Below are 16524 nucleotides of genomic sequence, written 5' to 3' on the forward strand. Positions count from 1 at the left end.
GTTTACAGGAAATCATCTGAATTAATCATAGCTGCCAAGTTATCCCTTTTTTTAAGGGATTTTCCATTATGCTGAATAGGCTTCCTCACGAGAAAAGGGAAAACTTGGCAGCTATGGAATTAATATGCCCATTATAGTGAACTTTTTTTAATTACCTTGTTAAAATACAATTTTGTCAAGAATCCATCTATAGGAAATATGAAAATCAGAGATTTTCTTAGGGAGCCACATTATTAAACGTCAAATGATTAAAAAGGAGAGATATAATTAAAACTATAAACATCCCTCTAATTTTACCAGGGAAAGTAATTTTACAATCAAAAACATCTCTGAATCAAATCTTTATTGGGTTGTAATTATATTCCCAGATGAAGCCATGGAGGTTTCAGAAGCACAACACAAGACCCTTGCAGCTCCAGGCATTTTAGAGAGGGTTTATTTATTTTTGATCCTTATTATGATAAATTTACCAGAATGGTTTATGAAAGCACAACTTGATTTTCCCCCATTAATCTCTGGTTAAGGACATTAAAGAGCCATTTGTAATGAAAGTAGGCAGTTCCATCATATATTGTGCGCTTTTAGCATCTATGAAAAATTGGTATATTTTAGACTGTGCTGTTCTCATTTGATATATAAATGCAGCAGCATTTAATTCATCATGGGTTAAATATGGATTCCTCCTCACAAACATTAATTCGTGTTGTGGTGCTATGGGGTGTGGGAGAGAGATGATAAAACAACAAAATCATGGAATTTTTGAGTTGGAAGGGATGTCAAGGGTTATCTAACCTAACCCCCTGAAATGCAGAAATAATAGCTAAAGAATCTCTGACAGAAGGCCATCCAACCTTTGTTTAAAAAAGTCCTTTGAAAGGGCGTCCATTACCTTTCAAGTTGTCTGTTCCACTATTGAATACCTCTTACTGTCATAAAGTTCTTCCTAATGATTAGTCAGAGTCACCTTTCTTGTAATTTGAATCTATTGGTTTGGGCCCTACCCTCAGGAGCAGCAGAAAATAAGTTTGCCCCTTCTTCCATGTGGCAGCCCTTCAGATCCTAGAATTGTAGAGTTGGAAGGGATCCCGAGGATCATCCAATCCAACCCCCTACAATGCAGGAATCTCAATCGTATTTCCTTTCAGTCTCCGCCCAAGACATACCCAATTCCCTCAGCTATTAAGAAGTGTATTTTTGGCTGCCATAGCCAAGAATAGGAAGTGACCTAGCATATTTCATTTAATGTTCTGGTCCTGCAGTGCATTTACAACAGTGCTCAGAATGAGCCAGTCATCTAGAGTGATACTAATCTGCAGGTTTTTTTTGTCATTCCTAGGAGAGGCGAGTGCTTCGACAATGTGGGACAACAATGCTTGGATTTTCTTCTATGACAACAGTACAGAAGGGGAGCCTCCATTCTTAATACAGGACTTCATCCATGCCTTCCAGCCAAATGCAAAGCTGATTGTTATGCTTCGGGATCCTGTTGAAAGGTTAGCCAGCAATATTTGCAAAGTATCAAAGAAATGTATTTTATTCTTTTTATTTGTTCTTATGGACAGTGGCAGAGCTTCATGCTCCGGCACCGGGGGCGGAGACCACTGCCTACAGGGGCGGGGCACACAGCAAGGGTGGGGAGCAGCCATGATGGTGCCCTCGGGATCGTGCTGCCCTGGGCGGAGCTCTTCCTACGCCCCTGCTTATGGATAGTTGACAGATGCCCCCAGAATTGGTCAAGAGCAGCATAACTCACCCCCACAACTCGACTCCATAAACACTCTTACTACCTCATCGAACCCATTGTTTTTAAAAACTTATTTCTAATATGGCTGATCTGGAAAGCTACAGTGTTTTTAGTGTAGAATTGGGTTCTTTAGGAAGCTCTAGAATAGAGATGGCTTACCTGCAGCCCAGTAGCCTGATGCAATCCCCCAAGACTTCAACAACATTGGTGACAGCAATAGAGAAAAGAAAATTTAATGTAGACATGGTACGACAGTGGGCAGAGAGGTTTGAACCTCTATACCCAGCCCTGGTGCAAATTGCTGATTTCCATATATTGGAGAAACTTTGAATACCTTTAATTCTTGTGCATGGTCTGGGAAAGAGTTAATACAGTATGCAATCGGAACTGATACGAGTTGTAAAATTGAACAAGTAAAACTCCCATAACAGATAATCTTTCATCTTGTTGACATTAGCAGAGATGCAGGTAACTATGGAAACTGGGAACTGTGTGGAGATCCCAGTTGCTTAGGGCAATTTCAGTGTGAAAAAGGCAAATGTATCCAATCTGCTATAAGGCATGGAAATTAAGGTCAACAGGTTTCCCCTGCACAATGGTAGTGTGTACAGTCAAAGAGTCCACTCCAAGTTGTAGTGAAAGAAGAGGAAACACAGTTCTTCAGGCTTTGCTGGCATGTAGTCCTTAGCAGTAATATGGAAATAAATATTTTAACCTTCTTCACAGGATTCCACCGGCTTCTTAATATCCCTGATTTTGGTGAGATATAAGGACTTCTTTGCCTTGTATTGCATGGCCCAATTCTCACCTTTATAAATGGTAAAGTGATTTATTTCAACTGCCACATGGTATTCTATTATTATTTATTCGTAACATTTCTGTCCTGCTCTTCTTCCTGAAAGAGCCCATGGCAGCTGGTAGACAGTTTTATAGAACAATATAGCACGGTCTTTTCCTAAGGATTTAAGTAAAAAAGCCTTGATGATATGGTGAAGCTCAGGTCTCATTAACTATATTTAAAAGATGTCTCATCATATGTAAAATGACAGATAATAGCAATATTATATTAAGGTGACCACATCCAGGCTTGGCATTAGCATTTGGTGCTCTTAGGCAAACTTACATCCTGGCAAGGACCACTAATGCTGAGGTCTGCTTTTTATAATTAGTTTGGGATAAATCAGAACAAAGCTTTAAAACAACCATTCCTCTGAATATATAAATCATTATTAGGAGTGGATTCCAAGACTCTCATCCTTTTACTGTTACGGCAGAAAGAGGTGAAACTATAAAGAACTTTGGACATATGAGGAATGCAGGATAGCTGAAATGGTCAGTTCCCAACCCCCACCTGTTATTCCATTGGTTTTTGGACAAAGTATTGCTTATTTCTAGCTTGAAGTAATAACATTTGTTTTCTGGAAATATTTAAGTTTTCTCAGTTTACTAAAGGCACGTTCAGTTCTTTTCTTGTGTATATTTTAGGCAGAGGCTAGCAACATATATTGGAAGGCAATATATGTTGCTCTGCAGGCCCCAGGCAAGGATAGTAAAGGAAAATAACGCCTGTAATACTCAGCCACATCTTTTGATGTGAGCTTATGCATTCAAAGGCAGTGGTTTCCAAACTGTCCACACTGCACCCCATGGGCCCCTTGAAGATTGCCCAGGGTCCTGGTGGCAGACCCAAATGGGGAGGGGGGGACCATATGGGCCACTTGGCCCAGGCCTCCGATTCCAAAGGGGGCCTCAGTCAGCATATTAAAAAAAGGGGGGGCACATTATCTAACTGGCCCGGGCTTCTGCCTGGCTCTGCAAGGGCTTGCTTGGTGGACTACTTAATTATTTTTTCTGCCTGTTGTAGCAATGGAAATGTGCTGTGCTAGGTGCTATATGATTCTCAATTGTATTTTTATTGGTATTTTTTCTCATATTTTGTACTTCATTGCATTGCAGTTTGAACGCCATAGGATTCAGATTGTAATAAAATAAAATGCAAAATGTCAAACAAAAGAAACAATAAAAGTACAATTCAAAAATCAATACTTCTGTTTAACGTGATGGATGTGCCATCTTCAACTGCAAATCCACAGACCATCTGGGCAGTGGTGGAGCTTCATGCTCCGGCACCGGGAAGCGGAGAGAAGGCGAGGCGGGGCTGGTGCATGTCCTTTGGACAGGGTGCGCCTCCCACAGGGGCATGCTGCGTGTCCTGGGGGCGTGGCACCCAGCGCGGGCAGACGGAGCAGCCACAATGGCACCCCACCAGGATTGCGCTGCTGGGGGCGGTGCGCTCTCCCTGCACTCCTCTTCCTCTGCCAGTGCATCTGGGTGAGGTTTATGGACCATAGTTTGGAACCCCCAACTCTAAGGTGTATTTGTATTTGTGATTGTGGTTCTTATTCTTGGTTCTGTCAGCTATGATTTCTGTGCCTTCTCCATTCCTACCACAATGCTACATGGGCATTTGTGTAATCCTTAAAAAGAAAAAGTGGTGCAAGGGAGCACATAGTTGTCTCCCACAAGTCTATGTGCTCCTCCTCTCTAGCCTCATGGCACATATCTCCCCCTCTTTGTATTTTAAAAGAAGCAAGCAGGCTTCCCTACCACTGCAATATCACTTTTGTGCAATGAGAATACTACAGTTGCAGGATCAGAAGCTTATTCTGCTGCTGCAAATATATGCTTTTCTCTAAGGTGGCTTGAACAAGTCTCGTGCATCAGTTCTGTTCCCTTCTTACCCAAGGCTTTACTGTGCTTGCTTCAGTTCCCAAGGAATAGTCCTAATGTTTCTTAAATAGTGTACTGCTTGTTGCCCTCCTGCCAGATGTTTGAGAGAATGCCGCAGGTTTATATCTGCCTATTGAAACATTAACATATCAGACCGCTGGTCCATCTAGCTCAGTCTTGTTGACAGCGACTGATAACAGCTCCTCAGGATTTCAAGCAGGAGATGCTCCCAGCTGTTATCACTTTTTGTCCCTCATCTGCCATTTTGGGGTACACAACAGGTTTCAATCTGTCTATTAAAACTAATGGAGGCATCATGCCTGCATTGAGTTCAATGGGCACACTGGATTTTTGTGGACATTTTATTTTCAAGCATTCACAAAAGCTCGAAGGCATTTGTGAGTGCTTGAAAATAAAATGTTCTCAGTGGAAATGCTTGGAAAACTCCAATGATTTTCAAGTGGAATGTGGGGATTTTTGTTCATCTCTAACTCAGTGGTGCTGGTTAGAACAGAGCTGGAAGGTCAAACTCAGCAGACCGAACAAGAGAGACTCTATATATAGGAGGGCTAGCTTACCACATTTGTGAAGTAATACACATTAGCATCTGAAGAGAAGGGGGTTGGGGGTATAAAACTATTAAAGAGACTATAATTACTTGCACCGCTGGTTGAAAATAGTAACTTGTGGAATTTAGGAATGAGATTATTTTTGTAGGGAAATGATAACTTTTATCCCTATTTAAAGGTTTCGTTCATATGCTGTTTCTGATCAGCTTATACTTAGGGAGAGCTGTGGATTCATGCAAGATCACCACATGCTCTTTTCCTCACACAAGGGAAGATGTAAATCTTAAACTGGCCCATTGTGTACATTAAATTCCTTGTAAGAAGTTTTAGTCATGCCATATTCAAATAAATGGAAGAACTTATGGTTCATTCATTTTCCCCATGTGAAAAAGGAGGTACGATGGGAAGTAGGGGAGGAAGTAAAATCTGATCAGGGTCATATATTTGCCTTGTCCCATTTGATTTGTGTCCATAGGCTCTGCCTCTTTCAAAATCAGTCAATTTTATAAAATGGGAGAAAAGGTGGTAATTCAGTTTCCAGTGCCACATATATAAAAATCAAATATTAGAATGTAAATTGGCTTTTACTTTTTTTTTACTTTTTTGAAAGATAGTAATAGGGAAAACACACTACCGCCTGATGTGAATGTTTTCTTTATTAGAATTCTATTCTCATCAGCAGCACTACATAGAATAAGAGCTGTCAACAGTAGTGCTCCCCATTGCCCAAGTCACCTCATGGCCCCCTGTATGGCAGACAGTGCACTGTTGACTTGATAAATCTATTTTGTTGCCTCTGAATGTTAACAGATGGTAATTGTATGCAAGAGAGCTGGATGAAGTGGCTTTTTCTGTAAATGATCTGGAAATGCTCTGCAATATAACTCTAATATTCACCAGCTGTTGCTTTAGTGTCTGTCTCATATCGTAATATGCCCCTTAACTTGGGAGATACAATTTTGTCCACTTGTAATGGATACAGTCTCCATTACAATAGATTGTGCTTTTTCTCTCTCACCACGGGATAAATCTAACCCTATATACTGCTGAATTGTAAATTCTTTATTCCTGACAGCCATGTAGCATAACTGTGCCTTGCCATACTCAATGTAAATATTTGATGGGTAGAGTAAAGACCCACATGCTGGTTTCATCTTAACCTAAGGGAAGTTACACCAACATTATTGTCACTATTTATTTAATTGTTTTGGGGTTTTCTTTAGAGGAATCCTGTAGGGATGGAGAAAGAAAAACTAAGAGTCCTAAACTGGGCTGGAGTTTAATATGTGTTTTATGTCTAGGAAAGTTGTGCACTGATATACAGCATTGCTTTCCCCCTGTAAACTAATTGACTTCCAGTCATTTTGGGCCATGGAATTCTATAATGATGGATCACGTAGCTCAGCTGTAAAATATCTTCAGAGATATTAGTATTTGGCCAAAAAAGAATCTTGAGTTATCTTGGGTGCTGGAAGAGAATACAATGGCCATGGTTGTGGTAATGCCTAGATATTCCTCATTGGTTCTGTTCCCCTTAATATTCCAGCAGTGGCTGCAGTGCACTTTCCTAGAATCTGCACAAACAAAGGGATTCAAACGGCAATTTATTAAATAGTTTAAACTTAGAAATGCAACATAAAACTATGGCAGCTGAACTTGCAGTTGCTCTTCTGCTACCCTAGCACTGCATGTGACTGTTGTGCTATGCAGTTGCTCTTCTGCTACCCTAGCACTGCATGTGACTGTTGTGCTATGGTATGCCTGCTCACTCACTTTTCTTTTTCAAGGCCTTTGTTTTCCTTCTCTTTCCCTTCTGGCATTAGAGAGACAAGGAGGCAGCTACCATGCAGCTGCATGTTTCCTTAGTTGTGGAAAAACACATTTCTGTACCATGACAACACAGAGGGAAGAGGAACAGTCACACTGTTGAGAGCTGCAGGCCCATGTGATCACCAGTGAACATTTATTTAAAGCCTGGTTCAGCCTTTCATTTTTGCTATCATTAAACAGCTTCTGCAAAAATTGTTAACATAGGGAACACATCACGAACCAGGTATTTATGCTGTGAGAATTGAAATGTGGAACTGTGCTTGAAAGAAATTGTTCCACTTTTTATGCTAGGTTCCATTTCTTCTGCAATCTTTTCTGATGAAGATTCAGTCATGTGCACCTACACTTAATTGTGATAGATCATGGCAGTCGGTAACAGCATCAAGTGAGTCATAAGTAGCAAGAGCAGCTGAAATCCTCATCAGCAAAGATTTGGTTTTTATAAAGATTTCCCACAAAGCAAAATAAATAAATAAGGAAATATCCTACAACTTATACAGATTTCATCAGAATATGAGAATCTCCTGACAAGGGGTTTGTGGGCACTCCACTGTCTACATGGAGTTCCCTTACATGTAGCTGTACCATGGTTTAATCACTAAACTGTAGGGTGTGCTTCAGTCTTGCACACTCCCATCGCTTCTCCCCTGCACCTGGGAGAAGGACTTCCTAAGCTTTTCATTTTAATAAACCCTTAAGTTAGCTAACAATTTTAACCTCATTTTCTCTGAGGCAGGGATTGTAGTATAACTCTAATCATGGTACGTCTCAAAAACATAGGAAGTTGAAACCTTGGTTTCTGAAGCTGTACTGCTTAAATAAACCATAGTTATTGTGAACCAGGTTCCCTAGTTCAGCAAAATCTTGCAAAGTCCCCCTCTTGGCCATGCAGAGGGAGGGGAGTTTTGAGAGCTAAAGGCTTGTGCATAAACCATATTTTATCTGGACATACAAACATGACATATGTATCTCTAACAACTCTTGGGAAAATAAATTTCATTCCCTTACTAAGCTCTTTGGAGAAATGTTCTACCAAGAGAAACTAAGGCTGCAGTCTTAATCCATACTTACCTGGGAGTATGTCCCACTGATCTCTGAGACTTAATTTTGAGTAGACATGTATAGGATTCTGTTGTGACACACATACATAAACAGACTATTCAGGAAAAGGTCATCAGAAAGGAGATTGATTTCAGTTAAGGGGTTTGGAGAAGGAGATAAGAAGACCCTTTCTAAAGGCCATTGTACTTAACCAAGATATAGGCATGAGTTTTCTGTAATGGGAAAATTGGTTATAAGAATCTGATTGGTCTTTTAAGATATACATTTTAGTAAATTGTTGTTGTTTTAAAAAAGTATAACTGATAGACCATTGACAGAGCATACTGGGCTAGGCATAGTTCTGCTAATATTATAACAAGAGAAAGAACACAGAGAAACAGATTTAAAGTTGATTATAATGGAAATGAATGACAGATCCCCAGTTTTTTGAGGAATGTCCCTTGATATCAAGATAAGCAAAATATTAGCTGTTATGGGTTTAAGTGCAAAGATTACCATTGCATAATAGTCATCACGATTTAGGGTTGCCATATTTCAGAAAGTGAAAATCTGGACAGGAAAGTTGTTAAGTTTCCTGCTCCCCCCAAAAACTTTGTTTTGAAGTTTTTGATCTATTTTTAAATGACACTCCCAGCACGGGTTTCCATATGTCCAGATTTTCCCAGACATTAAAACGATTTCTGCCCTATCACAATTGTGACTAGATTTAGTTGCAATTCTTATTTCTTGATCCTAAACTCTAGGGGGTAATTTCATGGTTATTTAAATATAGAAAGCTGCTGCCCTCCTATAAGATTAGATTTTAATTCTGAGACAGAATTTCATACTTGTGTTCTATTTTGGAATGGATATTCATGACCATGTTGTTTATTTTTATCTGTTTAAGTTTCCTACCATCTTGAGCAAGCGTAGAGAAACTGCAGTCCTCCAGATCTTGTCGGACCACAACTTCCATCATCCCTAGCCAGCATGATTGGTAGCCCATCAACATCTGGATGGCCACAGGTTCCCCACCTCTGATCTAGAGCAGGGGTCCCCAAACTACGGCCCCTGGGCCGGATGCGGCCCAATCGGCCTCCCAATCCGGCCCGCGACGACCCCCGCCGCCCGCTGCCGCCGCCCGCTCTTACGGCGCGCGGCGTGGCGACGTTCTAAAAAATCGGCAAAAAATTGCCGAAAATCCTTTGTGCGCATGCATATGGGCCTCTCCCGACCCAGAAGAGGTCATTTCCGATGCACTTCCGGGTCGGGGGAGGCCCATACGCATGCGCACAAGCGATTTTCGGCGATTTTTTCCCCGCACGGGCGCGTGTGCGCATGCGCACGGGCGCGCACTCCCCCGCCCTCCGGCCCGCTGCGCGCGCACTCCCCTGCCCTCCGGCCCGCCGCGCGGTCGGCGCGGCGGGCACCGGCCCACTGCGCGGTAAGTCTGGGGACCCCTGATCTAGAGAATGTGATTAAATAGTGCAAGAAAGAGCCATCTAAATGAGCTGCATATGCCAAGCATCCTTTTGGCTCACTTTCTTGGCCACCTTCTCATCTGTCTAACCTAGATAGCAAGCGCTATTAGCTAGCACGGATGTTACTCAAGGCAGAAATTGCAAACTTCATCTTTCTTGATTTCTTTTGATAATGTGCTTTTAATGAGCTCTAACCTTTTTCTACACACACATTTCTGCAGGGAAAGTTGGGGGAAATTGTTTATGTTTCAAAGTGCCGCATTTAATGAATTGGCTGGCTCCATCCTTCCTGTTTTTCTCATATCTTCCAGTTTCACAGCCAACTATTTCATGCACAGTAAAACAGGAGGCTGCCTAAGGCAGCAAAATATTAAGCACGGCCAAATATTCAGCACGTCTGTATTGTCAGCGAAATATAAGTTGGGAGTGGCACATTTTTTCTGTTTGTTTTCATTACACCTACAGACAGAACTTTCCATTCGTACATGGCTCTGTTGTTATAACATACCACATAGAGACGCAGCAGTTAGTGAGACCCTCCTTCCCCACCTCTGGCTGTTCTGACATCTCTGCTGCACTCTCTTTTCCTCCTTCTCTTGAAAATCAATAGTTTTTATTCATCACATGAAAGGAAGGGGGGGGAATATCTTTCAAAGTAAACAAGCCTGAAGCTGCTAGCAGGTGTTTTACCTTAAAATATCTTTTAAAACAAAAGGTGACAGCGGGCTGAAGTAAAGTGTATCAAAATTCCAAGGTCAAAGTACTTCCTAGGGATGAGTGTGACTTTGTGTAGCAGGCACACAGGTCAGGGAAGGGGCCACAACAGGGAGGAATCAACAGATAGTGAGACCAGAGGAGAGGTGGCTGAAAAAGAGTGTTCAGTGGACACTGGACTGGAAAATAAGAACCTGAAGGAAGGGTATTTGGAGGTGAGGGAGGGCTTGAGAGTAAGATAACTGAAGATGGGGAATCGAAGAAAGGAGTGACTAATAAGCAAGCAAGACTAATGAGAGCGGCCATGCGACTGGGATAATAAATATAAAAGTGGTAGCAAAAGCTACAAGAATGAATAAGAGCAGCAAGGAAAATAGTCTACAAGGAGCAATAGATCTGAATCGTGTAGTTCATATGGCTAGTTTGAGAGATAAAAATGGTAAGTTAGCAAAAAATGGTAAGTTAGCAAAGAGAAGACAAGTAATAGTATTATTGGATCTTGTTCCTGTAATATTTTTTTCCTCATCTGACACCCCTGCCAAGACCAAAGAGATGGTGGGAAGATGTTTGGGAAGTACACTCCACTAAAGTGAGGTATTTGTAGGATTCCCTTGCCAGATAGGCAACTTGGATCAGCCTGGCATTTCAGTTTAATTTTCTTTGGAATGGAGCTGTGAGAATTCTGCTGGAATAAACAAGAAATTAAAGCAGAGCCCTACTATACAAATAGCACTCTTCCTTTTCTTTTCTTGTCTGGACAATAGCTATTGGTTTATTACTATGATGATGATGTGGGATGGCTTAGCTGCAATTGTGCTTCAATTCTTCCTGTGTTGTTTCATTTACAGATTGTATTCTGATTATCTTTACTTTGCAAGTGCTAACAAATCTGTAGAAGACTTCCATGAAAAAGTGGCCGAATCACTGCAGGTCTTTGAAAATTGCCTGGCAGATTACTCCCTGAGAGCCTGTGTGTACAACAACACAATTAACAATGCCATGCCCGTACGTACATTTCAGTTCTCACTTGATATGATTCTTAGACAATAGAATTTCATGAAGCTGGTATTATCACATATTAGAATATGTAACAAATACATTATAGAGTGAAAAAACCCACTATCTTCATGAACTTGTGTTTGAACCTGGTGGTTCATATGACAAAGTCTTTCTGCTTAAAAATCCATCCATCCACATAGAAGACAAAAGGCTAAATTGAGGATTTAACTGTTTATCTTTGGTAAGAAGGGAGCAAGTTGAGCACCCAACTAGAGCATTAATGGGTGCATTCATGTACTATCATCTTTCTCCCCTGTGAGGAACCTTTACAGCATTTGGGACTTTTTACTCTGGGGGGAAAGGGAAAGGGAAGTAAAGGGGAACATGACAGAGGTGTATAGAATTATGCATGGCACAGTGAAAATGAAGACAGGGCATTTTTCTACTTTTCTCATAACACTGGTCTAGAACAAGAGATTATCCAATGAAGCTGAATGTTGGAAAGTCAGAAGTACTTCTTCACACAATGCATACTTAAGATATAAAATTGCTGCCACAAGATACGGTCATGGTCACAGATTGGGTTTCAAAGGGGATTAGACAAATCCAATGGCTGTTCGTCATGGTGGCTGCATGCTGCCTCCAGTATCGGAGGGTAGCATACCAGCTGAGGGAGAAGTATCCCCTCCCTGCTGGGCTTCCCAGATGCATGCATGCCAGGGTTGCAAACTTTTCTGGGTCCGTGGGCACATTTGCAAACCAGATAAACTGTTATGGGTACAATGGATGTGCTGCAGCTGTACACATGAGCCCTGCAAGTATGCACACCACATGCACACTCACTTTCACCCCATCTCCATTTAGGCTTTAAAAATATTTTTTGCTGTTTTTCAAGCCTAATACGGGTGCAGAGGCGGAGGCAAGAAGTTAACCTTCCAAAGTCTAATTTCAGGTATGAGCTTTCGTGTGCATGCACACTTCTTCAGATCATACCTATGACAAACTTAGTTGATCTCTAAGGTGCTACTGGAAGGATTTTTTTAAAATTTTGTTTCGACTACGCCAGACCAACATGGCTACCTACCTGTAACTAGTTCAGGAATGGGAGTCCTCTGCTATAGCACATATGGTGACCCACGAGTATGTCACACCCCTGCAATAAAGCTATGGCTTTCATAACCTCACTTATTGTTGTCTGCCATGGCCAATTCATTTGTAGTGTTTTCTTAAAACAAGAATTTATTTTGTTTTTCATTCTTTTAGGTAAGGCTCCAGGTTGGACTGTATGTTGTTTTTCTCTTGGACTGGCTTGCAGTTTTTAATAAAGATCAAATACTAGTTCTCCGCTTGGAGGATCATGCATCCAACGTTAAGCTTACTATGCACATGGTGTTCCAGTTTCTGGATTTAGGTAGGAAATTTTCTGACCTTTCTGATTAAAGCACATTCAATGAAGTTGCCCTATTTTTCCAAGGCTTCTGCTTCGGCCCCCTCCCTAAATCTGCTCTCAGACTGTCCCTGGTAATTGCTCTGTAGTTAGATCACATATATTCAAACTTAAAGATAAGTTGCTTAAATTTAGCCATTCTTTGTCTTTTAACCAAGAGATATGCTATTTTAAATTTAATTTTAATCTGCAGGTTCATGTTACCTTTGGGTCACTTGGCACATGCTTTCCTATACAGATAATGTAAGAACATTTCATTTAAGAATGTTGCATGTTCAGTGTAAGAACTGGCAGATGTACAGACCTATGAAGTAGTGCAGTTGCATCAAGTTATGGCTGCACACTTTCCGCCCCTTCCACATGGAGCAATTCAGTGATCAAAAATGGCCTTCGGTAAACCATTTCTATGTGGAAACTGCAGCCTTTAGGTCAGGCTAAATCAGGTCTTTAGGTAATAGCAGCCTTTAGGTCAGGCTAAATCAGGTCCACCAGGGATTCCAATTTGGCCCATGAGGCCATTTTTTCTTTCGCCATGTTCACCTGCTGTCATCTGTGGGTGAGGGAAAGCTGCAGCTGCAAAGGAACAATTGGGAGCATTTGAGTGTGGTTCCAATTGTTCCCCTACAAATGGGACTTGGGTTTGGTGTTTATTATTATTATTATTAAATGGCACCACATGTAAGTCCTGCTGGGAACTGCTCCGCTTAGGAGCTCCCAAGTGGAGCTGATCCCTGGGCTTGTATTCAGCTGCCTACCTCTGCTTTAGATCACCAAAAGTAGCAGCATGTAATGTATTTCAAAAGTGAATTGCTATCTTTTTTGCATGAGGGTGTACTGGACCTCTATGCATGAGTGACATAAATGCTTCCTGACATCAGGAGCTCCATCATAAGAGGACAACTTTTTAGAAAAAAGGAGAAAGGATGTACATTCATGATTATTTTATGCTAAATTGTTCTGAGAAAACAATCAGCCATAAGGATTTATTCTGTTTAGATGAAGGTTGGTTTAGACATTTTAAAAATAGATGAACAATTCATGCTGCTTACGATGCAAAATGATTTAAGTGATACATGGGGGATGGAATCATCTTATGTTTTAAATGCAATTAACTTTTAAGTATTTAAAAACTGTCTAAATACTACAGAACATAACCTGGAGTAGAACTGTTGCATTAAACAGGAATTAGGGTGTTGAGCTAGAATGATCCAGCACCAGCAGGGATTTTTTTTTTTTTTAACATTGTGTAAAGAAAAGAACACATATTTACTTAGAATGGCTTGTACACTACAGCTTGCAAATGGAACAGGAGCCACACTCTTCATGTTTTCACATGGTCCCTTAGCTGGATACAACCTTAGGTATGTTAGTGCTAGACTCACTGAAATTAAAAGCCCAAAGTTAATTATCTCCATTCTTTTCAATGGGCCTCCTCTGAGTAGGACAAAATGGCTAGAACCCCTATTTCTGCATCTCAAGCTCACACTCCTAAGGGGCAAACAATGTTCTGAGGTTAAATGCATGCAAGCATTCAATATGCGTGAATTCCCTTCCTTAAATAGTATGAGAGTGGGAATGTAAGTGAACATAACCAGAGCCATTGTGCAAGAGAAGGGGAGAATTAAACCTTTCCTCACATGATGGAATCACACTGAAAAATGTCCTTAATGAAAACTTCAAGGAGCATAAGGCTATCAATGGCTACTAGCCATGATGACTATGTTCCATCTCCACTGTTGGAGACAGCATGCTTCTGAATACCAGTTTCCGGGAATCACAAGTAGGGAGCGTGTTGTTGCGCTCAAGTCCTGCTTCTAGGCTTCCCACAAGCATCTGATTTGCTACTGTGAGAACAGGGTGCAGGGCTAGATGTGCCTTTGGCCTGATCCAGCAGAGAGCTCTTCTTGTTCATAAGCATTCTCTCCAAAGCTGCTTATTAGCCCTAGCAGAGAAGTTTCCATTGGCATCAAAAGCAGTTGCAGATGGGGAATTTTTGGTGCATCACAGCATGTACAGAAAAGTCTAAGCTGACTCTCTATCTTGCTTATCCCTAACAGCCGAAAAGAACAACAATTAAAAAACCAAAATCTTGTATATTAAATGCTTGCAAACATTTCATGCCATGTATAGTTTGGTCCTAATAGAAGGGATGGAGTGTGCTTTAGGCGCTGCCAAGAAGTCATGCCTCCTGTTCAGACAACAAGCTATAATGTCCAAAAGCCACGTTTATACATCTCATGTCACTTAACTTGGAAATGCTTGAGGAAATGCATAACAGAAAGTTATACAAGCATATTTTGTGATTATCTTTTTCCTTTTCTTAATTTTACTACAGGTGCTCTAAGTGAAAAAGAAGAAGCTCTAATTACCAAAAGTCCTGCATCAAATACCAGGAGGCCTGAAGATCGCAATTTGGGCCCTATGTTACCTATCACAAAGGAAATTCTCCGAGATTTCTATCAGCCTTTCAACACAAAATTGGCTCAAGTTCTTTCTGATGAAGCTTTTTTATGGAAAAAATCCTGATCTGTCAATTCTGGTGCCACCAATACAGTGCTTAGGATTATTTTTTAATCTTGTTTTCAGGTGCAAGCAATTGCCCACTCTGAGACCAAGCAAGCCTACTGCAGTTAAATCCATGTTCAGCATACAATATGTCAACAAAGTTATATCAGATTTGCCATAGAAGAACATAAAGCTCTATCAATGTCTTTTGTAAACTTTTCTCTCTCTCAGCAAACAGTGCACCAATAGCCTCGATATGAAGCAGTCTTGCATTCTGTGGTTATGGTTTTTGAAATGCCATTTTTAAGCTATTGTTACAGTACAGAAAGCACTAGCCACCTAAAAATGCACACTCATTCTAATTTTTAAGATACGTCTTGCATTCTTTTGAAACTATTCAAAACAGCTTTTTAACCATTAAAAGTTAATTGATTTTCATCTGGAAGTCTGTTTTTAATTTCAACAAACTCTTCAATATGTGTTCCCCTTGCCCATAATAAACCTATTAAATCTGCCTGAGCTGTGTAACTTAAAACATAAAATCAAAACCAAGTAACTTTTTAATGCATGATTGTGTTTTAGTAAGCCCAGAATGAATCCTTCCCCTGTAACAGTAATCAAGAGAAGAATTTTCCTCAAGGGTGCCTTACTCTAAAATATTAATTGATAAGAGGGCTGACTTTCAAACTGATGTAAGAATAGGATACAATCATAATAAGTTTACAATCAAATAAAATAAAAGAAGAGGGAGGGAAATTATAGCTTTACTTTTTGTTTGGTATAGTTATGTGCTGTTTCTATATGCAATGTGGGTCTCATCCAAAAGCTATCGAAAGTACTGTACCAGGAGTTTGACTTACAGAGCAGAGCTAGCTATAGAATTACAATATTCCACTATAGTACACAGCCTAAAATCCTGATGATTATTTCCTGTACTGAACAATACAAAGCTTAGGCCAGGTATGGTTAACATTTTCAGCCCTAGGGCAGCATTCAAGAATGGCCACATGCTAGGACAAAGTGGTTTGGGCCACCAAACATGCACTCGCTCTCACTTGTGCATGCATACACACAGAATACAAATTCGCCACACATACTCATACACACACAAATTCATGCATACACATATTGAGCTGGTTTCCCTCCCTATCCATTCTAGACCAATGAGCTTCTTGATTAGTGTTGGTGCTGACCTTTAAAGCCCTAAACGGCCTTGGTCCAGTATACCTGAAGGAGCGTCTCCACCCCCATTGTCCAGCGCCGAGAGCCTTCCCTCACTGCGAGAAGCAAAGCTACAGGGAACCAGGCAGAGGGCCTTCTCGGTAGTGGCGCCTGCCCTGTGGAACGCCCTTCCATCGGAGGTCAAGGAGATAAACAACTACCTGACATTTAGAAAACACCTGAAGGCAGCCCTGTTTAGGGAAGCTTTTAATTGTGATATTTTAATGTATTTTGGTACTTGTT

At 40.8% G+C, this 16524-nt stretch overlaps 1 protein-coding gene across 4 annotated transcripts in view; it reads left to right on the top strand.

Moving 5' to 3' along the window:
• Nucleotides 1-15498, top strand: part of CHST15 (carbohydrate sulfotransferase 15) — an 82470-nt gene extending 66972 nt beyond the window's left edge. For all 4 annotated transcript variants that reach the window (XM_035137721.3, XM_035137720.3, XM_088669607.1 and 1 more), the window contains exons 5-8: nt 1337-1493; nt 10958-11114; nt 12372-12519; nt 14891-15498. In XM_035137721.3, the coding sequence (XP_034993612.1) occupies nt 1337-1493; nt 10958-11114; nt 12372-12519; nt 14891-15081 (653 nt within the window). In that variant the 3' untranslated portion in view covers nt 15082-15498. The remainder of the gene's footprint in view (nt 1-1336; nt 1494-10957; nt 11115-12371; nt 12520-14890) is intronic.
• Nucleotides 15499-16524: the final 1026 nt, after the last annotated feature.

This window comes from Zootoca vivipara, chromosome 5 (assembly GCF_965207765.1).
Source record: "Zootoca vivipara chromosome 5, rZooViv2.hap1.1, whole genome shotgun sequence".
Classification (NCBI taxonomy): Eukaryota; Metazoa; Chordata; class Lepidosauria; order Squamata; family Lacertidae; genus Zootoca; species Zootoca vivipara.